Below are 14,745 nucleotides of genomic sequence, written 5' to 3'. Positions count from 1 at the left end.
GGTTGAGCGCGCTGTATGTTGTGTGTGCGTGTCAGCGCTTAGCGGCACGGCGGGTCACATGTGTTTTCACCTCAAAAGCCCGTATCCAAGCAATGCCTGGAATGATGCATTTTTTGAGAGGGGACTTACTGGTACTGTCTTACAAATTTACAATATAACTGTACCTAATTAATTTGGAATGAAGGAAGCTAGTTGTAGCATTCAATTTCATTGAAGCTCAATTATAGATTATCAGGATAAAGTTATCCCATTTATTGTGTGTCCACTCAATGAATTAAAATATTACAATTTAAGCTTTCCCGTAAAAAAAATAGGAAAGTCCAGAAGCACCTGCACGTACATACGTAGTAAATGAACACTGAGGCGTGCTTGTATAAGTTGTAAGCAGTGGGTTGCAGATTGTTAGAAGAATAATTATTTATTTAAGAAAAAGCTTGAAATGACACAATTTTGGGGAGCATAGTTTCCTTGCGTTGCATGTTTGGTATCTGCAGTCAGTGTGTAAGTAATCATGTTCATAGTTTGATTGTCGACGAAGCTATTCAGTATTTTGTGAACATTTATTGATGATTGACTAAACCTCTGATCCACGCATCAACATGGCGACCGCAGTAGTGCAAAATCGACGTCCAACAACCTCGGCCGGAATACCGTCCAATTTGCCAGTTATCGAGCACCCGAGAGCCCGTCTTGGGGACAAAAACACCCTGAATGTTCGGGGCAGTAACCGAGGGGACCTGATCACTCCCCTAGGCCGCTGCTCGCCTCCGTCCGGAGACGAAGGCCGAGCGGGTGGCGACGCTCAGGCCAACGGGCTAAACAGAAATTTGCCCCCACTGAAAAAGGGGGAGGGGGTTCCCGTCCATTCGAAGGAGAAAGAGAACAGACAACTGGGAGAGTCTTTGGACAGCAGCGTCGGTGGAGGGTTCAGCAGACGGAAACACAACAGAATGCTCACTTGGCCACCAGGTAGTTTTTTTAACCAGAAAAACATTGCCCACGTTCAAGAAAAAAAGAAATTGAAATGTAGGCCTACATGTTCATTATCTACATTGTACATGTAATTGTGGAACATAAGTTGTTATTGAGGTAATCCTTGGCTTTAGATAGTTGCAGTACAGCGTATACTGTTTGATTACAATTAATTTCGGCAGTTGATGTTACCAATAATAAAATAAAGAAATTTCTTAAAATTTGGGGTTGGAAGGGAGGTCATTTTTTGGTTTTTTTTTGCACGAACCTATGTTAACCTGTGCGCACGCGGGGTTTGCTCCCACCAAGAGGACTTTGTTGGTAGTCTCGCTATTCAGCTTCAACAAGTGTCAACACAAGTTGTTATGATTATTATTTATTCGGCCATTGCACATATAGCAGCATCATAGTAGCGTCAACAAAGCATCAACAACTTGAACATACCCTCTAAATGTTTCAAAGTGGTTTTATCATATTTTAAATATTTAACACGTTCTACTGTGTAAGATAAATGGAATTTTATTCCATATTCACGCAGGAAAACTTTTTTTTTTGCGATGTATGGGGTCTGCCATCTTTCTTTTCTCAGCCGTCAACAAGTCCACACACGATGGTGGCCAGTTTGGCTACATGAGCAGAACTGACTTTGCCGCTCAAATTTCCAGACTCAAATATCATTTTAGATAAATATGATATATTGCATATATCTGTAGATGTCTAATTAATATACATATAATTTTTTGCATAAGTATGAGGCTAGTTGACGCTAAATAGCAAGACCCCATCGTTGGTTTGTAAAATATAGTCGAGATTGTCCAAACCACAGTGCTTCAGTTGGGCAGCCCAACTATAGCTGGCAAATTTCTGAAAGAAATCTCTCTACCTTTTTCAATACAGCCAAAAGTTTATGCAGCTCATACCATGTCGCACTCAACATAACTCATCAAAAATATGCCAACCTAGTATATCATCCATATCACAATAAAACTTGTTTCTGCAAGCACGAGTTGCTGATATGAATGAAACGACGTTGGCATGTACTATGGCACCCACTGGCACTCTGTGCCATAGTTGGGCCGGCCCAATACGTGGTGGGTCAACTTAACTAAAGCAACAGAGTTCAGTTGAGACAGACACTATGGTTGTTGTGTCACAAAATATGCCATCTCTTGTTTTCCTACTGAGCAGATACTCAATTCAGGGAGCTGTGGTTGAGTGTTCGAAACTCAAAGATCTTATTAGGTGCTCAAGGAAAGATGAATCTCCAGTGTTATCCTTTAAGATGGAAGAAAGAAATAGGAGTGGGTGTGTTTTGGGGTCATGCGTGGCTGATCACCAGGTAACGTGTCATATCAGTCCTTATATCAGACAGTAATCAGTATGCGTTTATCAAGATAGCCTGAAAGATGTCTTATATTTTTCTTTTTCCCATCAAGTTCACGAGCAGCAACCAGGTGAAAAGCGGGCATTTTCTGCCAGAGTGCAAGGAGTCTATGGAACGCCAAGAAAGAAATATGTACCAGAAGAGGTAAGGAGATTGTGGCACTATTTTATACTGGGACAGGTGTCAGGTGGGCTTTGAGGCCTCAGAATCCACTATCGTCAATCATTTGCCAGAGCCGTTCTAAATAGTACCATTATGTATGAACTTGTTGCTTTAGATTTTTGGAGGGAGTTGGGATTTTGGGAAGTTGAAGTCCAAAGTCAGTAACAATAGTGAAGGACGGGGCTTTCGTGAAAAGAAATCAATAGGCCACTGCCTGTAGCCCTAATGCAGCAGCTGCATAGAGCAGCGTAGGACTGTATTAAGCCAATTTATCAAGAGTAGAGTAATATGGTGGCATAAACACAGATAGAGGAGAACCAGATCGATAGGTAAGTGGACTCTCTGATCAAAACACCAGTCGTTTGTCACTTGGAAATTGAATTAATTAGTTGAAGTGAATAGGGAGTGCTATCTTAATTGATTTGGATGGATGGAATCATTTGGAAGACAGGCACCGGGAGTGCGCTTAATAAATTGAGTCGGGGAGTTGAGAACTCGGGGAATGGATGGAGACTTGTAATGACTGAAGTCACTTGAGGGATACTTGGGTGACCACTGAGTGGTGAATAAATCAGGTTGATAATGTACCAGTACATGTAGTCTTGATTGATTTAAATATGTGGGTGTCCAGTCCAGATGTCAAGAAGAGGTGCGTGTATCTGGTGGTCATGGATGTCATGGAGGGTGAGGGAGATCGCTTGCTTTTTGGGGGAACAAAAAAGAAAAAGTGAGAGAAACAAGGGGGTAGAGGGAATGAAATTGACCAATTTGTGAAAAATTCAACCGCCTTCCAGCGTTTGTGATTTGCCAGTTTGATGCCTAAAAAACATTTTGCCGCCTGCCATAAAAATCTCGGTGACGCCCATGCTGATGGCAATTATGGGCACTTTCAGCTATGCAGTAATTAACATTGCTCCATCATAAGGGTGTTTTTTTGTTTATGCTTTTCATTTTTTTTCTTGATTGGTTAACACACTACCTGTTTTTGTGTACGTACTTGAAACAAGTCGCGTATGCATTTATTTTGTAACATTAATTTAATTGGTGGTATTGTACGGTGTATATGGTCCAGTTGTAATTTGTCATCTTCTGTTGATATTCGTTGTCATTCTACATGCTTGTGTGATCCTGGAAAACAGTTTTTATCATACACCTTTCAGTTTTGGTTTGTAGTTTTTTTGGGGGGGAGGTCTGTGTACATTGTTTTCCTAATAATTAAAGTCGTGAACAGAACCTCATAAGAGTAAATGTAGCAGAAATGCAGAACTTCCAGAAATAACCTTTACATGATTTTCCTCAAAGGTTCTTAACCCACAGTAACTCACTGTAAGCCCATTTAAGCATCAGGATATTGTAAAAAAAAATCTTATCTGATTTGCAGTCCTTGATTGATGCATGATGATAACTCACAGTATGCCTGAACCCCTAAATCATCAATTATTTACATTTATTTCTTACTCCCTAAGCTCAAGAATGGGCCATAAATTAGTAAGTTGGAATTTTTATGGGAGGCATAATCCCATCTTACAGAATGCTGTAGTGCTCAGGGTATATTTGCCAACTTCTTTTTGTACATGTATTTGCTATTGCCCCTGTTTGTTTGCAAACAGTGTACAGAGTCAGGACTCCCCTATTCTTTGCTATTAGAGACTCCCTTTCTGAAGCCTAATCCTCTTCAAATTATCTCACACTAAGTCTGGCTGGTGTGCAGCCAGGCAAACAAGACTGTGAAAGTAGGAAGCCAGTGTGTGTTTATTAACCACTAGATGTATGTGGACCTAGGCTGTCAAAATCAATACTTGTTTCTGCCTCCACAAAAGCACCATTTACCTGCCGTGAATTTTTCATGACTGTTGCCCAGTTGAGGAAGCAAACCTAGTTGATGTTTTCATGGTAGTTAACATGATTTTCAGCTACGCAAGTGTTAACACCTTGATGCTGAAAACCATAACGCTTACGGAAAAAAAATCAATGTGCAGTTCCCCTTTTTATCATGTCCATTGCAACCATTTTTGACGTGCATTTAGTTTTCTGAAAGTTTTGGTCCATTTTGTGTTGCTCTCTTGGGGATAGAGGCAGTTGAGGGCAAGGATCTTAGCTGTCTCATTGCCGATCTCTTTGACACTTGGCATGCAAATGAAGGCATCTGTTTCAAGTGTACATTTGGACCTGTGAAGTTTTAATTCAATCTGGGAAAAGGTTCTATATCATTGTGGTCATTTTTAATCTTTTGTACTCATGTGAGCACAGTCAGTGGGATACTCGTCTTGGAAAGAAAAGCATTTGCAATAACTTCATATTTCTGATTTCATAAAAGTAACGTCAAAGTGACTGTAAGACATCAGTGGAATTAGCCCTGAAGGCTCTACATACCCCCCCAAAAATAATAATTAATAAATTTCCCGCTTTTTGGATAAAATTGCAGTTAAAAATTGTTAATTGTTGAATGTTAATGGATTTTCTCAAGAATCATTTAAGAAACTGAGAAAATGACACCAACTAAACTTAACTGAAAATCAATTTTTTTGTGTGACCAAAGATCAATACTTTCCATACTTGTCTAATTTTAATTAGACTTTTATTTGATTCGATTCTATTTTTTTTTCAGCTTTTTGAGATAATCCGGGAGAAGCTAACCACCAGTTTCCATGGTCTCCAGCAACTCTTCCGAGCCAACGACCCCCAAGGCAATAGCACTGTCTCTAAGATTGCCCTGACCCGTATTCTGTATCACCTTGTTGGTTATCTGACCAGGGAGGAGGTTCAAAAACTACTAGCTAGGTTAGTCTAAGACAAGTGGAGCATTTAGCTTTGAGCTGAACACAGTGTAACCTAGTAGAGAGGTTCAAAAACTGCTTGCTGTACGTAGGTTATTTTAAAGACAAATGTAACATTTGGCATTGAGCTAAATATGATATAACATAGTAGAAAGGCTCTGAAACTGCTAGTTAGGTTAGTCAAAGATTAGTTGAACATGTTGTTTTGGACCTAATATGTTATGAATATGTGGGGATGTTCAAAACATCCGTAGTTGAACCCTCAATGCTGTGAACATGTTGTAATGTTGCTCTTACTATGCACAGATTGAATTGAAACCAGGATTTCTAAAACACTGACTCTATTCTTTATCAACTCATGCCAGGTTAAAATGTGAAGTTTTAAATAGGTCAACAACTTGGTTTAGTTAGTCTGACTTTGATCTGTGCTAGATTTGGTCAATGAATGTATGTTCTATGCTTGTTGTTTTGGTATTCCAGGCTGGGACTTGATGAAGTGGAGACGGTCTCTTTTGACAATTTTATTGCCTGCTTCCGTGATAACGAGGTAAATGATACTGCAAATAAATTCATTTCCAATATGTTGGTGTAAGTTTTATTGATAAGAAAGATAATTTTGTTATAATCAATAGCCACGAGAATAACTTTTAGTTTAATTAACCTTGATTCTTCAGAAGGATGCAAAATTCTGGTATCCCTCGTTGTGTGACTAAAATTCCCATTTGAGAACTTTTTAGTCAACTAGATGCCCATTGTACTGTACAAATGCATGTGAATGCAGTGCAGACCTGCCAAACCCAGCCACACTCCTTCCTGAGGTCAGGCATTACCACACAATAGATTAAAAGGTATTTCAATGAACCTTCGATTCATTTAAAATTTTATTCTATTGTGTGGTAATCCCTGACCCCAGGAAGGAGTACAGCATGTTGGCAGGTCTGGCAATGCATCTTCTGGGAAATGCCCTAGAGATGAGCTGATTTGAATGAGACTGTAATTTGCGTCATGTCCATACAAGAGCCAGTAGATCACCATGCTTCAGGCTAACGTCGATTAAACTTGTTAAAGGGAACCGGACGTGTCAAAACAACTCACGTAATGCGTCATTGACCTCTCATTAACTCATGACATATTGGGACATAAAGTTAGCATATTTGAGTTTTCAAAGGTGATGTGTGTAGATGAAGCCTTTGTGTGTTTTTTTATCAAGGTTTAAAAACTTAGTTGCCATGCTAATTTGACAAAATGTTTGAAATTAAGCATACACTTAGAATTGTACACAAAACCTCAGGAGAGAGTATCCTTAAAAAGAGACCATATCTTGTTGAAAAGTTTCAATTTGTTGTAATAACATTTGGGATGATACACTAGTGAAGCAGAGTAGACTCCAAATAATAGGCCCTAGCTGACACAGTGACCTGGAGCCCCAACTTCCTTCAGATTTCTGTGTCTCACTGAAAATTGCTTGAAAACGCACCTTGTGCTGCAGACTGTAAAGAGGGAGTGGCTGAGTCCTGCAGCAAGGATGGAGCTGTCAGCCGAACGCAAGAAGAACCACTTGGAGGACCACCTGTGCTTCAAGAAGCCTGTACCTGAGCTGGTGATGGCAACGTATGCCAATGCCCTGCTGAAGGAAAAGTGCAGGCACAGGTGGGTTCTCTCAGTAAAGTGATCGTTAAAACCAGAGAAAACATTATCAGCAAAAAAACGGGTTACCATCCAAATTTCATACAATGTGTGCAGTTTGTCACTGGTTCCCAGCTGTGAAAGATTTGCATCATGGACCCTTTAAACTGTGTAGGTCTCCTCGAGTCTCTTGTGATGGATAGGCTGTTACCACATTGACAGGACAATTTCTTCTGCAAGGAAAGTCGGGACCGAGTTGTTGGGGCAAAATTGTCATCGTGATATTTTTGGTCCCCTAACATTTCAACATCTATGTAGTCCTAATTATGTAACAAGTAAATGTATATGTGTTGACCAACTTCACATACCTAGTGTGGACCTGTGAACAAAAGAGATCAACAGAATATTCCTTGGGGGAACTGTGGACTTACCTAGATCTAAAGAAGGACTCTCCCCTTCTGCAAAATAGTTTCAGAGGCACATGAAGTTTGGCGTTAGGGAAGAAAGACAAGCTGCGGAAGATGAACAGTCAAGAAAGCCAACAAAACTCCAGCCTAAAAGAGTGTTCTAAGAGCAAGAAAAATGAGGATTTGAACCAAGTTTTCTTTCTTAACTACATGAAACAAAAAATGTCCACACTTGGGCGGTTATGCAAACGTGTGTTTAGACATCAATTTGCATCTCATGCTCCCATTCTTAAGTGCATACACACGTACATGTACACCGTGCATCTGGCACATCTGTGTTGTAATTGAACTTGACTGCAATACATAGCCTGTCTCAGTTAGCATCGATCAGTGGTGAGACCTTGGAGTGTGGCAAGTATTATGAATGCTGCAAATATGAGTGTTGGGAATCAGTATCTGTGGTAATTTGACTTTGTTTTTAACATCTGGCCAACCTATACATGTACTGTTTATTTTCAAAAATGGTGCTTTTTTTACCAATATTAACTATGTATCTTGAGCTGGCTTGTTTGAAATGATCTAGTGGTTAAAACGTGATCAGTGTCTGTTTTAAATACACTGTTACTTTTATAGGCATTTCATAATGACCCGCTTGAAGAGACCTGGCCTCATGTAAAATGGAATGAAAATGTGGAAGTGATTTTGCGTCTTTTTTACATGTCTGCAGTGGCAAGCCCATATTAAGTGCAATGTGATAATTATGAAACAGACAGCAGGCTCGTCACCCCTCAAAAAACCTCAAGTGCTTGCAAAAAATGAAACTACTTCTTTCTTAAGCCAGGGCAAATGCGTTGTTTCAAAGAAACCGCATCTTTTCCTATTAAATGTGAAAGTGAAATTTCACCACACTAGAATTTACTCTTGAAATTGAAATGTTTTGCACTCTGTAAATGAAGAATAAATCTGAAAAATAAAACAAACAGTGTAACTCTTAGTTTTCCTTTTGTTTTTGCAGTGACTTTGACATCCGACGTCATCTAGCACCCTCGTGCTTTGACCCAGGGGCAGTCATTCTGCCACCACAGTTGGAGGAATGTCTGGCGAGCCTTGGGGTCAGGCTGGACGACTACGAAATGCAGAAATTATGGGAAAGGTGCAGTTCTGTCTGTGTGCATTAAACAACCCAACTCATTGTGGAATTCTGTATCGTGTAGATGGACATTTTAATGTTCATCCTTTTATGACTTGGTTTTCTCTGTTCCATTCAAAGAGCTTCTCAGAAACACCTGTTTGATCAAGACTTGATCACCCCTTGGTGTTATAGTGTGGCCATCTACCCTCCTCTTACTTCCAACCATTCAGGCTGCTAGGGCTAGCTTGCCAGTTTGAATCAGTAGTGGGCAGTAGGCAATTACATGATTGAATTTGGCTCCCATTGGAGCAAGCCTCTGAGATGTTTTTTAAAAAACTCCTGGACAACATTGAATGAGTTCTCAGAGCTCATAAAGTTACATCCACAGAGGACAAACCCAACTTAAAAAAAAAGGTCTTCAAAGTTTCTGTGACATATCATTCAAACACATTTTAAAAGAGGGATTTTTGTAGATTCTGTGAATGTCTGGGCTTAACGGCGAGTTTCCTTGTCAGGTACGACTTGGAAAATACTGGGGCAGTCAACAGCAGTTGGTTCTTCATCCAGATTGGTCTGGACAGTAGAGGGCGCCATTTAGCGCGGGCCAAGACAGCACCCCCGCGAGTCAGGAACCAGCCCAGGACTCCATGGGTGGTAAGCATATACACTCAGAGAGCAGCACATGGAAAATGTACAAATAAGCAACTCATTGTTAGAAGTGTAAAACATTACAGCTGGCTGACTCGGGGGCCCTTGAGTTCAATTTCAGTTGTACGGCCTGCCACCAGTGCGTCGATACATTTCTGCCACCCAAGAAGCACTGGTTTGTGCATCCATATTCTGCAGAAAATGTTATAACAATTTGTGTGTACTCACTCTTGTTTAGCTTTGCTTTGGCCACACAGCACTCACTACCCTTAAACCCAAATTAACTTTCAGAAATGTGAAATGTAAAGCCTGCTGTGTACCCCTCACCGACGCTTAACAAGAAACATGGAAATGTCAAGTCAGATATTTTGGTCCTTGCGGAATCTTTCTGTATCAAAAGGTGACATGACAAGAGGACTGTAACAAGAAGCAGCCCTGGAGTCACACAAGCGAGGATGAAAATGTCAAGCTGTCTCCTTTTTTTATCGTTTAAATTTACTAATGGACTGTCTTGAACAGTCTGTCTTGAAATTTTTTGCTGGTTATATGTGGAAATTTGGACTTTTTTTTTTCATTTTTCTTTTTTTTTTGTAAACTGAAATATTTGCAACTTTGACATTACTTTCAAGTTCCGGAGACCTGTACTTTGCTGCTTCTAACAATATGACAAATTCAGGCATCTGAAATGCACAATGACCAGAATTCCTAAATATTACAAATGACATTCTGTACTCTACCCTCCAGCCCCAGATACCAGAGGAAACTCAGGAACTTGTTGAGGAAACGGAGAATGTGGAGCCACCGATGGAACGGCCTCCTACTGATGTTCCAAGACCACCCTCTGTTGACATTATCTCTTTCTTGTTAAGAAAGGTAAGATTGAATGTGCCCATATCCTGTACTCTGTACATATGTGGGTTGCCGTTCAGTGTGTCAAGTTTTTAAGGTGTCCATATTGACATATTTATAAATGACTACCATACAATCCAGCCTTGTCACAAAGACATCGGTAAAAAAAAATTGAAGAAAACGAGAAATGTCATTTTCTTGGCTTACCAGATGGAGCAGAATTACCACGGATTCCTGATGGGCTTTGAGCATTTTGACCACAGTAACGACGGCACAGTCTCCAGAGCCCAGTTCCGTGACATCCTTCTGGAGTATGACCTTCCCATGGTACCAGTGGAGATAGAGCACCTGCTTGAAAGGTAGCCACAGACTTTTTTTTATCTCAATTCATAGGATATGCCTTGTTTTCTTTAGTGGCGTATCCACAGGTCTTGATTGTCGTCCCCCCCCCAAATTTTCTATTTTGATTTCAACATTAGCTGGGTATCCACATCTGTAAATTCACTCTCCTTGAGTATTGTTGTGGAAAAACATCCTTGTAAATAACGTAACTTCAGCTTATGTATCACAGTGCATTTTGCATACGTATATTGTTCTGTCTTCATATTTGCTAAGCATTTTTTGTACAATTGCTTTACGGTTAGCTGGTGTTAGATGCATTTACTACTAAGTGATAAATTGTCGGGAGTAGGATAAACTTAAACATTTTAAAACATTCAAATTCTTGTTGCAAGACCTGTTTTCTCATGATTTGTTGTTGTCTTGCTACTGACAGAGCCAGCCTGCGCAGAAAAGATGGCCGCGTTAACTACCGGGATTTCTTGCACAAGTTCATGTCAAGGATGAACAACGGTATCGCTCACCGCATCATCATGGATGGCACACACAGGTGAGGCAATCTGCTTTGGCTTTGGTGTTAAGCACTTTTGAGCCGACATCAAATCAGTGGCATGATATCTGTTCCCCGCTGGATAGGGTGCTGAAAAGAATCCCAAGGGAAGAAGTCCTCGAGAGAATTCCAAAGACATATCATAATCTGGTGTGTGTAGGGGCTTTTTAAGCAAGTGAATGATGGTTGAAAAGTAAAATTTCTCCCACGTAATCCTTTAGAGGGTTATTTGGTTGGCATCTATTTCCTTAATTAATATTTAAAAAAAATTTTTTGTTGCAGTTGCTAACGGTGTAGAATTGAAAATTACCTGGAGTGGCTTATTGTTAAAAATAAAATTACATTTAAATGTAGGTGTAAAAAAGGAGGAATTTTCTACTCACTACAAAATATCTGTCATGCAAAGAGTTACAACTTCATGAGGAAAATGGCCAACATTTACAGACCTCGGGCTTTGTAAAAGAAATATTGTTGTATAACAGCATATTTAAGTAGGCTTGAAGACTTTCAAATGAGCGTCTCTAGAAAATGGATGATACGTCTTCATCTTTGGGATGCAGGCTTTAGCATTTCGCTTCCTTGCAACACGTCAACAATTTTGTAACATTACCAGAGATACCTCTAGTTGATTGGACATATTTCTGATCAAAATCATGAATTAATTTTGCGAGAGCTGGTTACATAATCTTGTTATCAAGAACAATCAATATATAAAGACAAGTTGGAAATATTCTTTCTTCAGAGGTACCTAACGCAGATTTTTATTTTGCAAATTTTGCTGAGGCTGTGAAGAGTTTCCCATAAGTTGACTTCTCTTGTTCTCAAAATTGGAGATCTTGATTCTTTTAGAAGCAGAATCACTGCTCAACCCTCACCATTGAGGTCAGCGTGTAAACACCTTTTTAAAATCTAATTTGATTGCCAGGGGAAGAATCACTACGTAAATTCAAATCCCCCTTCCCTTCTGGGATGTCATGCTGCATCCGCCCGGTCAATTGTGATTCACTTCTTGATGAGATTTTTGGTGGGATTTTGTACTTGTATGTCAGGGTTCCTGGCACACTTCCAGAGCCCTGTTTGTAAACCTTCATGGGGATTCCAGTTCCTAGGATTAGAAATCTGTAGAAACATAGAACGCTGCTGCAGGTGATGATATGCGGAAGCTTTATAATGTATGGTGAATCCAGATTTAGGACAGTGATAACAGGACTGCAAATTCAGCTGAACTTTAATGAGGCATTTGTGAGCTGTTTTTTAATGCATTTTCTGTGTGCATATGTGGGACTCGGGAGTATTTTGCCAACGGAAGGGGAGATCTCATGTTTTAATGAAAAACATTGATCAGAGTGATACTTTTCTTCTGCATCATTGTGTCAGGCTATACCCTAAGGGCCACCGTATAAGTATTATATCTGAAATGCTGATCTGAGCCCTTTCCAATAATAGCGTCACTATCGCAAAAAGTGCTCTCGTCCTATGTTTTTCTTTTGTCTGTTTCTAAAAAATGTTTTTCTCTAGGGGTAACTGTGATAATGCACTAGGCATATTGTCATGGTTTCGTTTTTCCCCTTGCAAAGTAGAATGTTGTCCTATATCAGTCACATTACAAAAACTAGGCCAGGTATAAATACGCTAGTTGCTTTGGGAATATTTTGCAACAAAGTGTTCGGTGCATTTACCCTCGGTTTTCACCCTCTCCATATTGCATTTCACAGTCTTTGTTCGCCGTTCTGATTTTCCATTTATAGTCCATTTGCTCGATGAACATAGGTATGACCGTCTCTCTGCCTTATGAGGAGAAAGTCTGCATTACCTCATCTTGGACTGTTTGCATTTGAGAAATATCTTTTTCAAGGCAATTTTAAAGAGATTTTCGTTCAGTAGACCTGTTGCGTACGCAGGTTTTAGCCCAAGATTTTGCTCAACAAAAGTTGAGTTGCCCATCACAAAGCCATGTGATCTACTCAGATTTTAATACTTGACTGGTGCTTAGCACGTAAATATGATTGTAAGCAGGGTATTCTTCCTTGCAGCCGTATGAGGCGAGACCCTGAACATGCTCTGCGAAAAGAAAGATAATACTCCATGATGAAATTCTCCCCTCTGCAGATTCAATACCAGAGCCCAAACCCCCGCTGGGCCTCTAACAGCCCAGGATGCTGAAGCCAAATTAGTGGAAATGTTTCATAAGGACTTTCTCAGGCTTCTAGCCACGCTCAAGTGAGTAACATTAACCCTAACCCTCCTCAATCCTTCACCTGTTGGAGGATTGAGGAGGGTTAGGGTTAACATATCAGCTTGGAGTGCATTTGATTCAAGTCTCGCAACAAGGTTCACAGGATTGGATTCCAACATGTGTTCAATGTTTCTACTGTTTATTACAACTGTTACACCTTGTTCAGGCTGGGGTCCCAAATTCTTGCCAAACCAAATGGTATTTGGAGTGATTTAAAGGATCCGGGAAGTGAATTTTTCTTAGAATCACTTTTTGTGTATCTCTGTACTCTTCTTCCATGTATGAAGACTGTTGGACATCTTTTTTGAGTTAAGTGAACTGAACAGTGCACTTTTTCAAACATTAAAAATTGACCAAGAATTTCTGGACAAGTGAGGGCGCTTTTGCTTTGATGTAAATCCAGGAAGACATGGTTCAAGTTGCATGTTTTCATGTTCAAATTGTGAACCCCGAATTTGCTAATCTGGGAACATTTCTGTGAAAAGGATTTTCGCTGGATTATTGCCATATACTTACACAGCAATAAATTGCCAAAGAAAATGAAATCTGCCATAGCAGTGGTTAAAAGAATTTAGAAATTTTCTTTGCACAAATCAGTGCAACATTGAGATTCAGTACCTTGGATGACATCATAGTTCTGCTTGCTCATGATTGTAAGTGGCTTCGTCACAGGGTATGTGTGATGCGTCTAGTGCAGTAATGTAGTTGTAGTTAGCATTGTACACCCCGCTCTCTACCATCTGCTGCTGCTGCTGGCTAGTTCCGTCTACTACTGCTCATGAATATGCAATTGTGCATTAGCATAAAAACCATAAAAGCATCAAAATATGGGTTAAAATTGCAAAACAAAAAATTAAATAAGATTAATTGAAACCCAAAGATGCAATTTCAAGGGTTTTTAGTAAAAATGTTTTTAATATTTCTATTTCCTGGTTCCTTAAAGTTCGATATGAATAGATTTTGGTTTTGACAGACATACAAAATTCAAGCATGACAGCCGTACAATTACAGCCAGACTGTTTTGTGCTGGTCTTTAAAAATGAAGTGGTCCTTCACACTACTTAGTGCACCTGATTTCAGGAAACTTCTGCCACATTTTATTAAAAGCTGTGCAAAAACATGATTAAATTACATTTCATGAAAGTGGCACATTTCATAAGTCTTCAACAAGTGCAGCATCACTTGGGCACTCTGCTATGCAGTCAGCTGCTTTGCTTTAAGATGGACACCCCTCAGCTTTCTCCCCGACTTGCATCTCTAGGAGCCAAGACCAGTACAACCTCAAGCTGATTACCCAGAAACAGTTCAGAGACAGCGTGGACAGGGTCTTCGGGATCCGTATGAGTGACCTTCAGCTGGACCAGATCCTGGTAGAGATGGGTGTCAACTTGGACGATCTGGTGCCTTATCCAGAGTTCCTGGCCATTTTTAACCGGAAGAGGTATGCCCCCAACTGCCAGATACATCTGTTCAGTCGCAGACAATGCTGATAAATTTATAGTCTGTTAAAAAGTTGTCTATAGGGATGAATAAAAATAGATGCGGTTGTACAGAAATATTGATGCAACTGACAAAGAATGGACTGAAGCAGTTTAGAAATATGACTGCCAATCAAGTTTGTACTTGTTGAAAATATTTTCTCAATTGCCAATCAAGTTTGTAC

At 39.9% G+C, this 14,745-nt stretch overlaps 1 protein-coding gene across 1 annotated transcript; it reads left to right on the top strand.

Moving 5' to 3' along the window:
- The first annotated feature begins 20 nt into the window (after positions 1 to 20).
- Positions 21 to 14,587, top strand: LOC110973117 (EF-hand calcium-binding domain-containing protein 6-like). The gene is made up of 12 exons (XM_087134426.1): positions 21 to 969; positions 2,409 to 2,500; positions 5,127 to 5,299; positions 5,776 to 5,842; positions 6,785 to 6,945; positions 8,344 to 8,481; positions 8,976 to 9,114; positions 9,853 to 9,981; positions 10,168 to 10,316; positions 10,733 to 10,846; positions 12,956 to 13,066; positions 14,344 to 14,587. The coding sequence occupies exons 1-12, from the start codon at positions 600 to 602 to the stop codon at positions 14,570 to 14,572; spliced, it is 1,872 nt and encodes a 623-aa protein (XP_086990552.1). The 5' UTR covers positions 21 to 599; the 3' UTR covers positions 14,573 to 14,587.
- The last annotated feature ends 158 nt before the right edge of the window (positions 14,588 to 14,745 follow it).

This window comes from Acanthaster planci, linkage group LG03, assembly GCF_054643075.1.
Source record: "Acanthaster planci isolate LZ-2023a linkage group LG03, COTS_SCS, whole genome shotgun sequence".
Taxonomy (NCBI): Eukaryota; Metazoa; Echinodermata; class Asteroidea; order Valvatida; family Acanthasteridae; genus Acanthaster; species Acanthaster planci.
This window is presented reverse-complemented; position numbering and strand designations above follow the sequence as displayed.

Bases quoted from the DNA above. Each gene is read 5' to 3' on its own strand.
- LOC110973117 (XM_087134426.1), top strand. From the start codon at position 600: ATGGCGACCGCAGTAGTGCAAAATCGACGTCCAACAACCTCGGCCGGA. The intron at 5,300-5,775 runs GTTAGTCTAAGA...TTGGTATTCCAG, and splicing joins GTTCAAAAACTACTAGCTAG to GCTGGGACTTGATGAAGTGG. The intron at 13,067-14,343 runs GTGAGTAACATT...TTGCATCTCTAG, and splicing joins AGGCTTCTAGCCACGCTCAA to GAGCCAAGACCAGTACAACC.